This window comes from Lutra lutra, chromosome 6, assembly GCF_902655055.1.
Source record: "Lutra lutra chromosome 6, mLutLut1.2, whole genome shotgun sequence".
Lineage (NCBI taxonomy): Eukaryota > Metazoa > Chordata > Mammalia > Carnivora > Mustelidae > Lutra > Lutra lutra.
The window spans coordinates 59309651-59324685 of record NC_062283.1 but is presented as its reverse complement, the minus strand read 5'-3'; the positions used below and the strand labels follow the sequence as shown (position 1 = coordinate 59324685).

The window sequence follows — 15035 nt, the reverse complement described above, 5'->3', positions numbered from 1 at the left end:
CACCAAATCTTGCAAAGATACACATTTGTACCCATTCTCTATGCCTCCCCTCGGGTTAGTAGGAAGGTCCTGCCCCTGTAAAATGCAAGTGCTCCCTCACTTATGTTATGGATTCTACACTCTTACCTTCTCTTCATTCTACGTCAATGCTTCTGTCATCCACATCTTCAGTTCTGCCCTCTATCAGATCACTAGCAGCCTACAAACCTACACTAGCCCTGAGTTTGATTTCAGGAAGTCCATGATTTTGCTGGGAGCTTCACTACTGGGTGGAGACCGCCCTCCTAGGGCTAGCCAATTCTTGGAGAGAGCAGAGGGCTCAAGCTGCCAGAAACATACCTTTCACATGCAAACCAACCAATCCTGAGTCTCTGCCCATCTACTTCCTTATCTAATGCTCACACACCAATATTTTCTCTGCCTGAGATCATCCCAAGGCCAGTAGCCGGCAACCAGAAACCACACATATAGCCCAAAGCTGACCAGAATTATTCAAAGTAGCCAATCCTAAATTGTTTTCCCTGCCCTGCTTTGCCTTTCCTGAGGAAGCCCCAGTAAAGGCTCAGCCACAGACTTTTCTCTGGTATTATCTTGGGCCTCCTGATGGATACCAATGCTTTTCCCTGTGGTCCTGCATGGCCTACAGCAGCCCAGCCCCCCTTGTGGACACCCCTCAGACCCATGGGTATAATAAACATCTTCCTTCCAAACCCTCCTTCTTATTTCCTCCTGTGGCGGCACTGACTTTATAATACCACAATACATACCACATATACATTCTTGCAGCAATCACCCATACTTTCATACCCCATTATAGTTACTATAGTTACTATAAGTATTTCAAAATATTATGCTTGTCACTACCCCAATATTGCAATCATTTCTAGGCAACCCTGAAATGGCATGTGATCATTCCTACAACACACTGTTGGGTGCTATCAGGCAACTGTGGGCATGAAAAACATGAAGCCACCAAACAGTGAAGTCTCTTTTTCTTACACTGGTAATCCAATGGGGTTTTTTTTTTTTTTGAGAGTTTTTTTTGAGAATTCTGTTTATTAATTTATTTATTTGTGAGTTCTGCTTATTAATTTATTTATTTGAGACAGAGAATGAGAGAGAAAGAGAGCATGAGAGAGGGGAGGGTCAGAGGGAGAAGCAGACCCCCTGCTGGAAACCCAATGTGGGACTCTATCCTGGGACTTCTGGATCATGACCTGGCTTAACCACCTGAGTCACCCAGGTGCCCTGACTTTCCAGTATTCCTTATCTACAATTACTTGTTAATCAATATTTAGAAGAATATGAATAATTTCCATTGTTTTGTACAAATGAGAGTTCTTAACTTCCCATTAGGAAAGTGGCCCATGTAACACTTATAGGTACCCAGGCCACAGTGTAGAACAGCCAAGTTCAAACACATTGAAGAATTGACCTAACTACTGCTGCATGGTATTTAAAATAACTTACTGCAAAACTGCACTGTACAAATGATCATGTCTGATGTTATAAATTCTGTGGCAGTGGGGGTGTTTGTGTTTCTGTCTTATTTGCTTTGCTTTTGTTCTACTTCTTTGTGCAATGTCTGGATGTTATGAAGCAAAGGCCAGAGTACACAGTATATTGTAGTCGTGGTGCCTGTGTGTTTGTTCATGTACATTTTATTCTAAGATAATGATAGAGTAACATGCAGTTATAAGAAATAATACAGAACAAACCCATGTACACATTACTCTGTTTTCCCTAGTGTTAACAGACTGCAAAACTATTAAATGCTATCACAACCAGGCCACAGTGCACAAGTTAAGGTATAGAAAATATCCATCACCATGAAGATGCCTCAAGTTACCTTTTTATAGTCACACCCATTTTCCTCTCACCCCCACCTCTTCCATTACCCTTGACAACTACTAACCCGTTCTCTAGTTCTATAATGCTGAATTTCAGGAATGGTATACAAATAGAATCAAATCGTGTACAAATAGAAGAGGAAAAGATGAATAGTTTGGAAAGTGGAAACTTCGCGGGTTGGCTTTTTTTCACTTGGCATAAACCTCTGAGATCAACCCCGGTTGTGGTATGCATCAGTAATTCATTCCTTTACATTTCTGGTAGTATTCCACAGTATGGATGCACTACAGTGTGTTTAAACATGGTTGAAGGATCTTTGTGTTCTTTTCAGGTTGGGACCATTACAGATAAATTTGCTACAAACACTAATGCACAGGTTTTTGTGTGAATGCATGTTTTCATTTCTGGAGACTAAATGCCCAGAAGTGAAATTGCTGGGTCAGATGGCAGCTACATATTTCCTTGTTTAAAGAACTGCCCAAGCAATGGCCACGGTCACCAAACTATGGAAAGAACCAAGATGCCCTTCAACGGATGAATGGATAAGGAAGATGTGGTCCATATACACTATGGAGTATTATGCCTCCATTAGAAAGGATGAATACCCAACTTTTGTAGCAACATGGATGGGACTGGAAGAGATTATGCTGAGTGAATAAGTCAAGCAGAGAGAGTCAATTATCATATGGTTTCACTTATTTGTGGGGCATAAAAAATAGCATGGAGGACAAGGGGAGATGGAGAGGAGAAGGGAGTTGAGGGAAATTAGAAGGAGAGGTGAACCATGAGAGACTATGGACTCTGAAAAACAATCTGAGGGTTTTGAAGGGGCGGGGGGTGGGAGGTTGGGGGAACCACGTGATGGGTATTAGAGAGGGCACGGATTGCATGGAGCACTGGGTGTGGTGCAAAAACAATGAATACTGTTAAGCTGAAAAGAAATAAAAATAAAAAATGAATAAAAAATAAATAAAATAAAGAACTGCCCAAGTGCTTTCCAGAGTAGCTATACTATTTCCTCCAGTGATCCCGTTTCTCTCTATCCGTACTAGCATCTGAGTGCTGTCACTTTTTTTTATTGGGCCATTCTGATAGGTGTGTAGTCTTATCTCATTGTGGTATTCATTTGCATATCCTCAACTGGCTCATGAAATTGAACACTTTTCCATGTGTTTATTTGCCAGCTTTATGCTCTCTTCAGCAACTTGTTCATGTCATTTGCCATTTCTTTAGTTAACTTGTTGAGGGTTTTACATGTTGAGTGTGGAGAGTTCTTTATATATTCTAGATAGCAGTCTCTTGTTGGATATGTGGCTTGCAGATATTTTCTCTCCATCTATAGCTTGTCTTCCCAGTCTCCTAACAGGTTCTTTATTTCACAGAGCAAAAGCTTGTAATTTTCATGAGGTCCAATTTGTCAGGATTGTTTTTATGGATTTTTGGTGTCCAGTCTAAAAACTATTCTTCAGCCCCAGATTAAGAAGATATTCTCCTTATTTTTTTTTAAAGTTTTATAGTGTTACATTTAACATAAAAGTCAATGATCTGTTTTGAGTTAATTTTTATATATGATGCAAGACTTAGGTCAAGGTTCATTTTGTTTTTGTTTTGTTTTGGCTTATTGGTGTCTAACTGGTTCACTGCCATTTGTTGAAAAGGTTATCTTTATTTCAATAAATTACTTTTGCACATTTGTCTAAAATCAATTGGACATTTAGTGTGTGTATTTCTGGGTTCTCAACTCTTTTTCATTGATCCCTGTATCTATCCTTCCACTGGCATAATCTTGATTACTGTAGCTATATAATGAGTCTTGAAATTGAGTACAATGACTCTTCCCATTTTATTCTTTTAAGACTTGTTTTAGCTATTCTAGTTCATTTGCCTTTACATATACATTATTGAATAATCTTGTCTATATCTACCCTTTATCAGAAATTTGATAGAATTTGCATTAAACTTGTGTATCAATTTAGGGAGAATTGACATATTTACTATGTTGAGTTTTCCAATCCATGAACATGGTATGTTTCTCCATTAAGTTCTTCTTTTTATCAAGGTTTTCTAGTTTTCATCATGAAGTTCTATACACATTCTATTAGATTTTTACCTAAATATTTCTTTCTCTTTTTGAGTGACTATAAATGGTATTGTATTTTTAACTACTACTTGCAAATGCTCATTGTTAGTATGTTGCGATATAATTGTTTTTTTCCGTTGAGTTTATATTCTGTGACCTTGCTGAATTTACTGATTAACTTCAGGAGATTTGTTGTAGATTCCTTGAGATTTTCTAAGTAAACAATCACATCATCTGCAAATAGAGAAAGTATTATTTGTTCCTTTCCATATGATCTTTTTTCTTGCTTAATTGCATTCACCAGAACTTCCAGCATTATGTGGAATAAGCAGTAGACATTCTTACTTTGTTTCCAATCAGAGATGAACCATTTATTCTTTCACCATTAAGATTGAGGTTAACTGTAAAATTTTTGTAGATATTCTTTAACAAGTTCAAGATGACTCTATTACCATTCTGATAATTTTTGAAAATCATGAATGAGTGTGGGATTTTGTCAAATGCATTTCCTGTACAAATCAATATGTCTATGTGCCTTTTCTTCTCTCACCTGTTAATATGGTGGCTTGCACTAACTGATTTTCATATCTTGGACAAGTCTTAAATCCCTGGAAGAGACCCATGGAGTCATGGGATCTGTAATTCCTTTATATATTGCTGGATTTTATTTTTATCAGCAATTTTTATATTGCTGATACTTTGTTGAGGATTTTTGCATCTATATTCATAAAGAATACTGATCTGCAAATTTCTTATTTTGTACTGTCTTTATCTGGTTTGGTACGAGGATGATTCTAGCTTCATAAAATAAACTGGAACATGCTCCCTTCTTTTCTATTGTCTGGAGATTATTTATACAATTGATGTTAATTCTTCTTTAAACATTTGGCAAAATTTTCCAGTGAAATAATCTGGGCCTTAATATTTCTTTTTTGGGAGTTTTAAAATTATGAACAATTATTATCCCCAACAAATACAGGGCTATTCAAATTATCTATTTCATACTGAATAGTTGTAGTTTGCATTTTGGGGGGAATTAGGTCCATTTCATCTAAATTGTCATTTTTCTACATGTGGGGTTACATATAGTGTTCTTTTATTATCCTTTTGATGTCTGCAGTGCTATGCCCTATTTTATTCCCAACATTAATAATGGGTGTCTTTTTTTTCTTTTGCTTGTATGAGGTCTTCCAATGTTATTGATCTTTTCAAAGAATTGGCTCTTTCATTGATTTTCTCTATTTTTTTCTGTTTCCACTTACATTGATTTCTGTTAATATTTCCTTCATTTTTCTTGTTTGGGGTATGCTGTCCTCTTTTTTGGTGAGGAGGCTGACAGGGAAGCTTTGTTCATTTCACATTTATGCTCTTTTACAATGAAAATATTTAGTGACGGTAATTTCTCCATCAGCACTGCTTTAGCTGTGTCCCCAAATTCTGATAGGTTGGATTTTATTTTCTTTCAATTCAGCATAATTTTTTATTTCCCTTGAGAGTTTCCCCTTAAATCATAGATTATTTAGAAATATGTTGTTTGCTTCCAAGTGTTTGGTGAGTTTCCTGCTACTCAGTTCTAGTTTCATTCCACTGTAGTAAGAGAATACATTGTATGATTCAAATTCTTTTAAATTTTGTGAGGGTCTATGGCCCTGAGTATGGTCTATCTTGTCATGTCTCATGGGCACTTAAAGAGAATACATACCTGCTTTGTTAGGTAGAACATTCTATGTATATTCATTAGATCTTTTTTGGTTGGTGGTCTTTTATATTCTAGCTGATTTACTGTCTGTTCTACCCATTGTTCAGGTTGTTGAAACATCTAACTATAACTGTGGATTTGTCTGTGTCTTCTTTCAGTTCTATTTTTTTTAAAGATTTTATTTATTTATTTGACAGAGAGAGATCACAAGTAGGCAGAGAAGCAGGCAGAGAGAGAGAGAGAGAGGGAAGCAGGCTCCCTGCCAAGCAGAGAGCCCGATGTGGGACCCTGAGATCATGACCTGAGCCGAAGGCAGCGGCTTAACCCACTGAGCCACCCAGGCGCCCTCAGTTCTAGTTTTTGCTTCACATAGTTTACAGCTCTGTAATTTGGTGCATACACATTTAGAATTGCTAACTCTTTGTAGTATATTGACCCCTTTATCATTTTATAATGTTCCCCTCTGTCTCTGGTAATTTTCTTTGCTCTGAAGGTACTTTTTCTGCTATTAACATAGCCACTCCTACTTTCTTTCGATTAATGCTTGCATGATATATCTTTTTCTATAATTTTGTTTTTCACCTGCTTATCTCATTATATTTGAAGTGAGTTTCTATTATACATCACGTAATTGCATCATTTTAGATCCATTTTTCAAATATCTTTTAATAATTGTATTTATACCATTTATAGCTTAAATTATTGATATATTAGGGTTTAAGTTTCTGGTTTTTTTTTTTTTTTTTTCTGTTTATTCTCCCTGGTTTTTGTTTTGCTGTTTTATCTGCTTTCTTGTGTGTTACTTGAACATTGTTTAGAATTCCATTGACTTATCTATAGTATTCTTAAGTGGATCCTTTTGTGTAGAATTTTTTAGTGATTATTCCAGCTATTACGATATATATATACAACTTATCATAATTAATTTATATAGCCACTTTTTGAAGTTTTTTTAATTCATCATGGTTACCACAGTGTTATATTAGTTTCTGGTGTACAATGTAGTGATTCAACAATTCTATACATTACTCAGTAATCATGACTTTTTAATCCACTTATTTCATCCATTCCCCCACTCATCTCCCATCTGGTAACCATCAGTTTGTCCTCAATAGTTAAGAGTCTGTTTCTCAGTTTGTCTCTCTCTCTTTCCTTTTTTCCCCCCTTTGTTTGTTTTGTTTCTTAAATTCCACATATGAATGAAATCATATGGCATTTATGTTACTCTGACTGACTTATTTTGCCTAGTATTATACTCTTTTAGCTCCATTCATGTTGTGGCAGATGGCAAGATTTCATTCTTTTTTTATGGCTGAATAATATCTATATCTATATCTATATCTATATCTATATCTATATCCATCTATCTATCTATCTATCTATCTATCTATATGATTAGGCTCTTGATTGGCTATAGAAATACACACACATACACAAACACACACACATACACACACCATATCTTCTTTACCCATTCATCTGTGAATGGACACTTGGGAGGCTCCCATATCTTGGCTATTGTAAATAATACTGCAATAAACATTGTGCTGCATGCATCCCTTTGAATTAGTTTTTGTATTTTGGGGGTAAATAGCCCATAGTGCAATCATGGGATAATAAGGTAGTTCTATTTTTAACTTTTTAAGGAACCTCCATACTGTCTTCCACAATGGCTGCATAGTGTGGCTATTTTATCATTTCAAGTGAATCTCTCTTTATATCCTCTTATCCTCACCCATTTGTAATGTAATACATACATCTAGAACAATATCAAGCAGTGTAATAATTTCTGCTTCAGCCATGAAACAATTTAGAAACCATGAGAAGAAAAGTCTATTGCAGTTACATATCTTCTGTTTACTGTGTTCTTACTTCCTTCTTGATGTCCACATTCCTTCTTTCATTGGTCCCTTTCTGTTTAGAGAACTACTTCTGGTCATTTGTTTAGGATAGTAGGTATTCTGGCAGAAAATTCTCTTAGTTCTCCTTCAACTGAGAATGTCTTGACTCCTCCTTAATTCCCAAGGGATATTTTTGCTGGAGATAGGATTCTAGGTTGACAGTTCTTTTCTTTGAGCAATTGAAAATTGGTATCCATTTCTCCTAGTCTTCATGGTTTCTGATGAAGAATCCACTATCACTTCAGTTTCTTTCTCTACTATGATAAGGTTCTATTTGTCTTTTGCTGCTTTTGTGCTCACTTCGGCAGCACATATACTAAAATTTTCTTTTGCTGCTTTTAAAAATTATATTTGTCTTTAGTTTTTAGAAGTTTGTCTATCATTTGTCTTGCTGTGGACTTCCTTGGGTTTATCCTCTTTGAGATTAGCTTAGCTTTTCAAATATGTAGGTTCATGTCTGTTGCCACTTTTGGGAAATTTTCAGCCCTAATTTCTACCAATACTTTTTCAGACTCACCCTCTTCCTTGGACTCTGATGACATAAATGTTATGTCTTTTACAGTCCCTGAAGTTCTGCTCATTTTTAAGTCTATCTTCTCTGTTTTTCATATTGGGCAATTTTTATTGACCTATGTTGAAGTTCACTGATTCTTTTCACTCTTCTCCATTGTGCTATTGTATCCCTCCACTGAGGTTTCCTTTCTTTTTTCTTACTTTCTTTCTTTGTGTGTGTGTGTGAGTTATTGTATTTTTCAGTTCTAAAATTTCCATATGTTTCTTTCTTATATGTACTATTTCTTTATGGACTTCCCGTTTCTTTCCTGAGACTTTCTATTTTTTCATTTGTTTAAGGCATGAGTATAATTGCTTGTTGAAGCATTTTAATTTTGGCTACCTTAAGATCCTTGTAAGATAATTCTAATATCTGTTTCGTCTGTTGATTGTTTCTTCTTATTCAAGTTGAAATCTTCCTGGTTCCTGGTATCAGGAGTGATTTTCTACTAAAATCTGGATATCTTGTATATTATGTTATGACACTGCATTTTATTTAACTCATCATTTTTCCAGGCTTCCTTTGTCACTATTCTGACATGAGAAAGGGAATGCCACCATATTATTGCCAGGTAGGGGGATGGAAATTGAGGTTAATTACACAGCATGGAGAGAGGACTCCTTGTTACTGCTGGTTGAGGGTGAAAGCAAGTCTCCTTACTAGGTTCTCACTGTATCATTCTGGCTGGGAGAAGAAGGGATTCCTCATTATTGCTCCCACATGACCTTCACTGGCCTGGAAGTGAAAAGGTGTTAGAGGAGTAGCCTCCTTCTTGCTAAGTGGTGGTGAAATTCCTGACCCATCTTCTAAGGCTCATGGGGCACCACTCCAGTGAGTAGGAGGGGACTCCTTGTTATTGCTCAATGGTGATATAGTCTATGCTCCTGGTATGATCTCCATTAACCCTGCAGTGGGGATGGCCTCATTACTGCTAAATAGTACGGGAAGTCACGACCCTTCTCTAGGCCTATTTTGACACCACCCCTACTAGGAGGGGGAGGCTTACTTCATTACAGCCTGGCCAGGATTTAGAGCTAGACTCTTCACTTGGCACTTGCTGACTGAGGTGATGCCATAATTTTCTCCTATGATGTTTGCCTGGAGCAGTTACAGTCTAAAGGTTTTCTGTCTTGCTGAGTTGCTCCTTTCCTGGCCCTTTACCTAGATAGAGTAAGTTTGTCTTGAGGGTTATTTTTTTATCTGTGCTCAGGGGCATCTCCAGGTTGCTGGTTTTTCTAGAGCCCAATCTAGGTATGTGAAGCAGAAAAAAAATCAAGAAAACTCAGCCACATATTGTTCATCAGATCCTGTGGTCCTTAGCCTGTCTGCTTTTCTCTCTCTACCTTTTAGAATCTTATGTTTGTTTTATATATAGTGTTCAATTATGATTTAGCTGCACTTAGTGGAAGGAATAGGGGGAAGTACAACTACCCCATCTTTTCAGAAGCAAACATTCCTAACTCTTTTTTTTTTTTTTTAAATTCACAGAATACCTCTGAAAGCTATACAAGAGAATGGAAATATTCTTGTTGGAGGAGAAGATAGGCAGCCAGAGGACAGAGATGAGAGGAAGACCTTTCATTGTATATATGTTCATGGCTTTAGAATATGGACCCATCTGAAAAAACAAAACAAAACCCATTTTTTAAAGAAGAATGACTTCCAATTTTGGTAGTGATAATACGGCAATTCTTTCTGAATTGTTCCGCTTCTTTTCTGGAAATCATGCAAAGCCACAAAGAGGATGAAACACATGTACACTATAAACATATTAAGCTAGATAGTAAGAAGAAAATCTACTAACTACAACAGTGTGCCCTGGCACCTGATACCAACAGAACTCTCATTTCTGCCCTTAGAAGCTATCACGGCATGGTGGGAAAGAAAAAGGGCATGCACAGGGGGCTCAACAATGGAAAATCTTGGAAATATACACTCTGAGATATGAGAAGGAAATGTACAGAGTTGGAACCTCTATGAGATGGGCTAAGATAACCAGGCCATGGATACTGAGGTGGGGGCGGGTAGCAAAAGATAACACAGAAAGTGGGCTCCAGGAAGCACTATCTTCTAAAAGTAAAAAGTGTACTTGGGAAGGTGGGTCACCTCTTTTACTAGCAGCTGCTATTGAAGAAAGGCAGTGAGAGCTCATATCTGTAAAATTACATCCTAAAAGCAGAGGAGCTATAGGTGTACAGAGACACTCTATTTTCACTGTAGCAAGGGAGAGTAGAAGACTTAAGTCAAAAAACCTAGAAGGCAACTGCCTCCAAGCAAAACCTCCTGCTGACAGTTGGTCCGAGACAACTCAACTCCTTAAAATATAGTTAAACAAGGAAAAATTCAGCACTATAAGAAAAATTCTATGAAAAAGAAAGGAGAGCAGAGCTTCCTTATAGATGAAGTAACTCACCAAAAACTTTCTGCACTGGGTACATAAAACCTGTACTGCGAAAAGATTTCCATGGATAAAAAAAGAAAAAAACCCTTGTATGGCAAAATTATTTTCAGAATTTAAAAAATTAATGTAATAATTGCAACTACAAAGGAAATAAGCAAAAAACAAAAACAAAACAAAAACAAAAACAAAAAAACCCCATAAAACAAAAACTGTGGAAGAAGTCTCTAGACAATTGAGGGAAATTAGGAAATAAAGGAATGTAGGAAAGGAAGAAACAACAAAGATATTTCTGAATAAAAGATAACAATGACTGGGGTGTCTGGGTAGCTCAGTCAGTTAAGCACCCAACTGGGTTTCAGCTCAGGTCATGATCTCAAGGTCCTGGGATGGAGCCCTGCATCTGTTTGGGCTCCGCGCTCAGGGGCGAGTCTGATTCCCTCTCTCTTTCCCTCTCACTCTGCTCCACCCCTACTCATGTGTGTTTTCTCTCTCTCAAGTAAATGAATACATAAAATCATAAAAAAAAAAAAAAAAGGGAGAGATGGCAATGACAAGCACAAGGGGGACTACAACCCACAGGAAATAGAGTCTAAGGAAGAGAGAGTATAGAAATGTGGAAAAAAAAACATTAAATAGAAATAAAATATGTGAAAAGAATTTCAGGGGAAATGACAGCTATAGAAGATAGGTAAAAGAGATTGAAACTATGCATCACTGGATGTCTTTTGCAAACTCTAAATTTATTTATCCAGCTGCTTAACTCAGTATTCCCACTTGGATATCAACATCCCAAACTCCAACATATCTCAGCATATCTTTTTTTTTTCATTTTAAAAATTTTAATTGTTTTATTTTGTTTATTTTATTTATTTATTTATTTATTTTTATCAAACTCCAACATAGCTAAAGCTGAGCTTCTGATAACTTCTTTCCTTCCAGTAAATTCTTGTATTTGTGGCTGTTTCACTTGACAGCAACTCCCATTTTCTAGCTACTCAAGCCAAATTTCTTCGAGTCATCTTAGGCCCTTTTCATTCTTTTACACACCACATGCAGTTTCCAGTAAATCCTTCTGCTTCCACCTTCAAAATATATCCAGCCACTTCTCAAATTTCCATTGCCTTCACCATGGTTGAAACCACAATGGTCAAAACCACAATGGTCTCAAGTTTGAAATACTGTAAAAACCTTCAACTTATCTTCTTTCTTTAATTTTTGCATTCCTTTTTTTTTTTTAACAGGGCAGCCAAAGTGAGCCTTTAAGATTTAAATCAGAGTCCATCACGCCCGCCTCAGCTCAACACATTCAAAAGGTTTCCTATTACACTCTAAACCATAAATGCATTTATACTTTGAATCTGATAATTCATTCTGTGGATACATTTTCACACACAGAAATGACACTTGTTCCTACAATATTTATAACAGCAAAAATATGGGAAACAATGTCAATCATTAAGTCACTGTTTAGTTAAGCTACGATTCAGGGAACACTTTGTAGGTTTTTAAAACAAATGCAGATGCGTCTGTTTCTGTGCAACGAGGTAGAATCAGGTGAGATGAGGATTTCACTGGCAGCTAGGAAGAGATGGATGTGAACAGAGAATAAGTCCCTATTTATTTCTCTGGTGGCATCTGTGATTTCTGTATGGATTGAAGGTCAGGACTAAAATAGGCACCTTTGAAAAATCTGCAGCTAATATCAGGCTCAGTGGTGAAATACTGAACAATTTCCCCTAATAGTAGGGAAAAGACAAGCTTGTCTACTCTTACCACTTCTATTTAATAATATCCTAGAAATCCTACTGATTATCATAGAGGGAAAAGAAATAAAAAACATCAAGATTAGAAAAAAAGAAGTAAATTTATCTGTTTACAAGACATATTGCTTATGTATAAAAATCCTAAAGCATCTCTGAAGTAATTACTAGAAGCAATCAACTGAATTTAGCAAAGTCACAAGGTATAAAATTAATATACAGAAAACAAATTGTATTTTTTATGTCTCTACAGGATACGAGTGGAAAACCAAAAAAAAAAGCAATTTTATCTACAACAGCCTCAAAATATAAAATAATTAACAACCATAGTCATGACCACATCACAAAAATCACGGAACATTTCTGAAAGAAATTACATAGCTAAATAAATGGAGAGATACATAGCAGTCATATATTTGAAGACTTACTATTGTTATGAAGTCAATTCTCCCCCAATTTTTCGATAGAGTTAACAAACTTCCAATCATAATTCTAACAGTCTTTATGATAGATATTGACAAGCCAGTTCTAAAATTATAATAAAATGCAAACAATCTTGAATGGCAAGTCAATTACAGAGAAATACAGAGAACTTTCACTGCCTGATTTAAAGACTTACTATAAAACTAGAGTATTTAAGGGCGCCTGGGTGGCTCAGTGGGTTAAAGCCTCTGCCTTCGGCTCAGGTCATGGTCCCAGGGTCCTGGGATGGAGGCCCGCATGGGGCTCTCTGCTCAGCGGGGAGCCTGCTTCCTCCTCTCTCTCTCTGACTGCCTCACTGCCTACTTGTGATCTCTCTCTCTGTCAAATAAATAAATAAAAATCTTAAAAAAAAAAAAACTAGAGTATTTAAGGCAGTGTAGTATTAACAAAGGAGTGGGCATTTAAATCAATGGACTAGGATAGAAAGGCTAGAAATAGATCTACACAAAAATGGTCAATTAATTTTTGAAAAGCTACAAAGGTGATCAATGAAGAAAGGACAGACCTTCAGGATATGAAATTGGAACAACTGGACATCCAGATGGAAGAAATGAACCTCACCCCTTATTTTTTTTTTTTTTAAGATTTTATTTATTTATTTGACAGACAGAGATCACAAGCAGGCAGAGAGACAGGCAGAGAGAGAGAAGCAGGCTCACCGCTGAGCAGAGAGAACGGATGTGGGGCTCCATCCCAGGACCCTGGGATCATGACCTGAGCCAAAGGCAGAGGCTTTAACCCACTGAGCCACCCAGGCGCCCCATCACCCCTTACAAAAAAAATTTAACTCAAAAATGGATCGCAGACCTGAATGTAAAGTGGGAAAGTACAAACCTTTTAGAAGAAAACAGAATATTTTTGACCTTGCTTGACCTTCCGAAACAAGCTTGTAAAACTTGTAAAAACGTTTCTTAAAATTTATCAAAATCATGACTAAGGGAGGCTATGGGAGACAAAGAAATATTCCTTTAAAATATATAATTGTTCCTATATCAGACTCCCAATAATTATGGCACCTAGTGCGGGCCAGAATATGAGGAACTAGGCAATCCCCTACACTCAAAGGACAAGAAAAGGTGTATATTGTTACATTCTTTTGCAAGAATAACACAATAATATGAACAATTTAAGTGTTCATGTCATTGGACTAGGCAATTCCACTTTTAGGAATTTATTCTAAGGAAACAATTGGATAGGTGCCAAAAACACAACCACACAACACACGGGAATATACGTTGAAGAATTCATTGAAATAAAAGGAAAAAGTTGGCAGTAACTTACATACTATTTTTGAAAGATGAACTATATTTGAAAGCTATTTTAAGGACAAAAACATCTACTACAATATTACTAATCTCCTTAGTATGCAGTGAACATGGATCTCATCATCATCAAATAATACCAGCCGAAAATACAGTGCGGACTAAATCTGCAAAGACCAAGTTTGTAAGTAATTTTTACAGCAGCCTGGTGTTAACTTCAGTTCGGGTACTAATTTATTACCCGTTTTCATAAATTTAAATTAACCGTATTTCACTTCTTTCCGAATTATTCCAAGTGTTTAGTTAGTGTGGGTACCCTTAGAACTTTTAAACTACGATGAAGTATAACTAACATTTATAAATTAATATCGACGTCCAAAAAGGCAGCTGCAAGCTGATAAGAATCTATCCATAACCAATAAAAATCTATTTCTTTCGAAAAAACTTGCATAAGGTTAGCTGTTGATAGCTGAGGAATGAACGTCTGTGGACAGCAGGTATGTTCCCTGTGTTTTAATGTTGCATTTGAGAGCCAATAAAAGAAAATAAAAAAGAAAACATTACCTACTCCGGAAATCCACCTGCTAAGGCCACATACCTTGATTCTTGCTTTCTCTATAAATTCTAGAGGGGCTTTCCCAAACTCAAATCCAGCTCCAATCCAAGGAATCCATCCCCTTATGCACGGGGGTCCACGCAAATTCTTCCGCTGAAGGAATAATAAAAGAGCAATGCAACCCAGGATTATAATCACTGCTGGGGAAATTAGTTCCATGTTTTTGTCTAGCACCTTCCACAATCAAAGAAGGGAAAAGTCCTGCCGCCGTGGCACTTGCTCATTCCCTGTTGGGAGGGGGCACCTACCGGACCTCCCAACTTGTCTGCTACAACTTCCGCAGTTTGTTTGCCTTCCTAAGCGTAGCCTCCTTTCCCCGCCCCAATTTTTAGATGACTTCTGCATCATCGCTCCCTCCTCCCACCTCCGCTGGTCTTTCCAGACCCGGCCACGCTGGACCGAACGCAGGGGCTGGACCAAACTGGTGCG

At 36.9% G+C, this 15035-nt stretch overlaps 1 protein-coding gene across 4 annotated transcripts in view; it reads right to left on the bottom strand.

The window, feature by feature from the left end:
- Positions 1–15034, bottom strand: part of LOC125103191 (24-hydroxycholesterol 7-alpha-hydroxylase) — a 90982-nt gene extending 75948 nt beyond the window's left edge. Inside the window, exons 1-2 of one of the 4 annotated variants that reach the window (XM_047735052.1) lie at positions 14971–15034; positions 14589–14699 (exon numbers count right to left, since the gene is read on the bottom strand). Coding sequence is in view for 2 of the 4 variants with exons in the window: in XM_047735054.1 (XP_047591010.1) it covers positions 14589–14765 (177 nt within the window). In the remaining 2 variants the exon portion in view is untranslated. Of the gene's footprint in view, positions 1–14588 lie in introns of all 4 variants that reach the window. The other 3 variants (XM_047735053.1, XM_047735054.1, XM_047735051.1) reach the window with 3 other exon arrangements.
- Between the last annotated feature and the right edge of the window lies 1 nt (position 15035).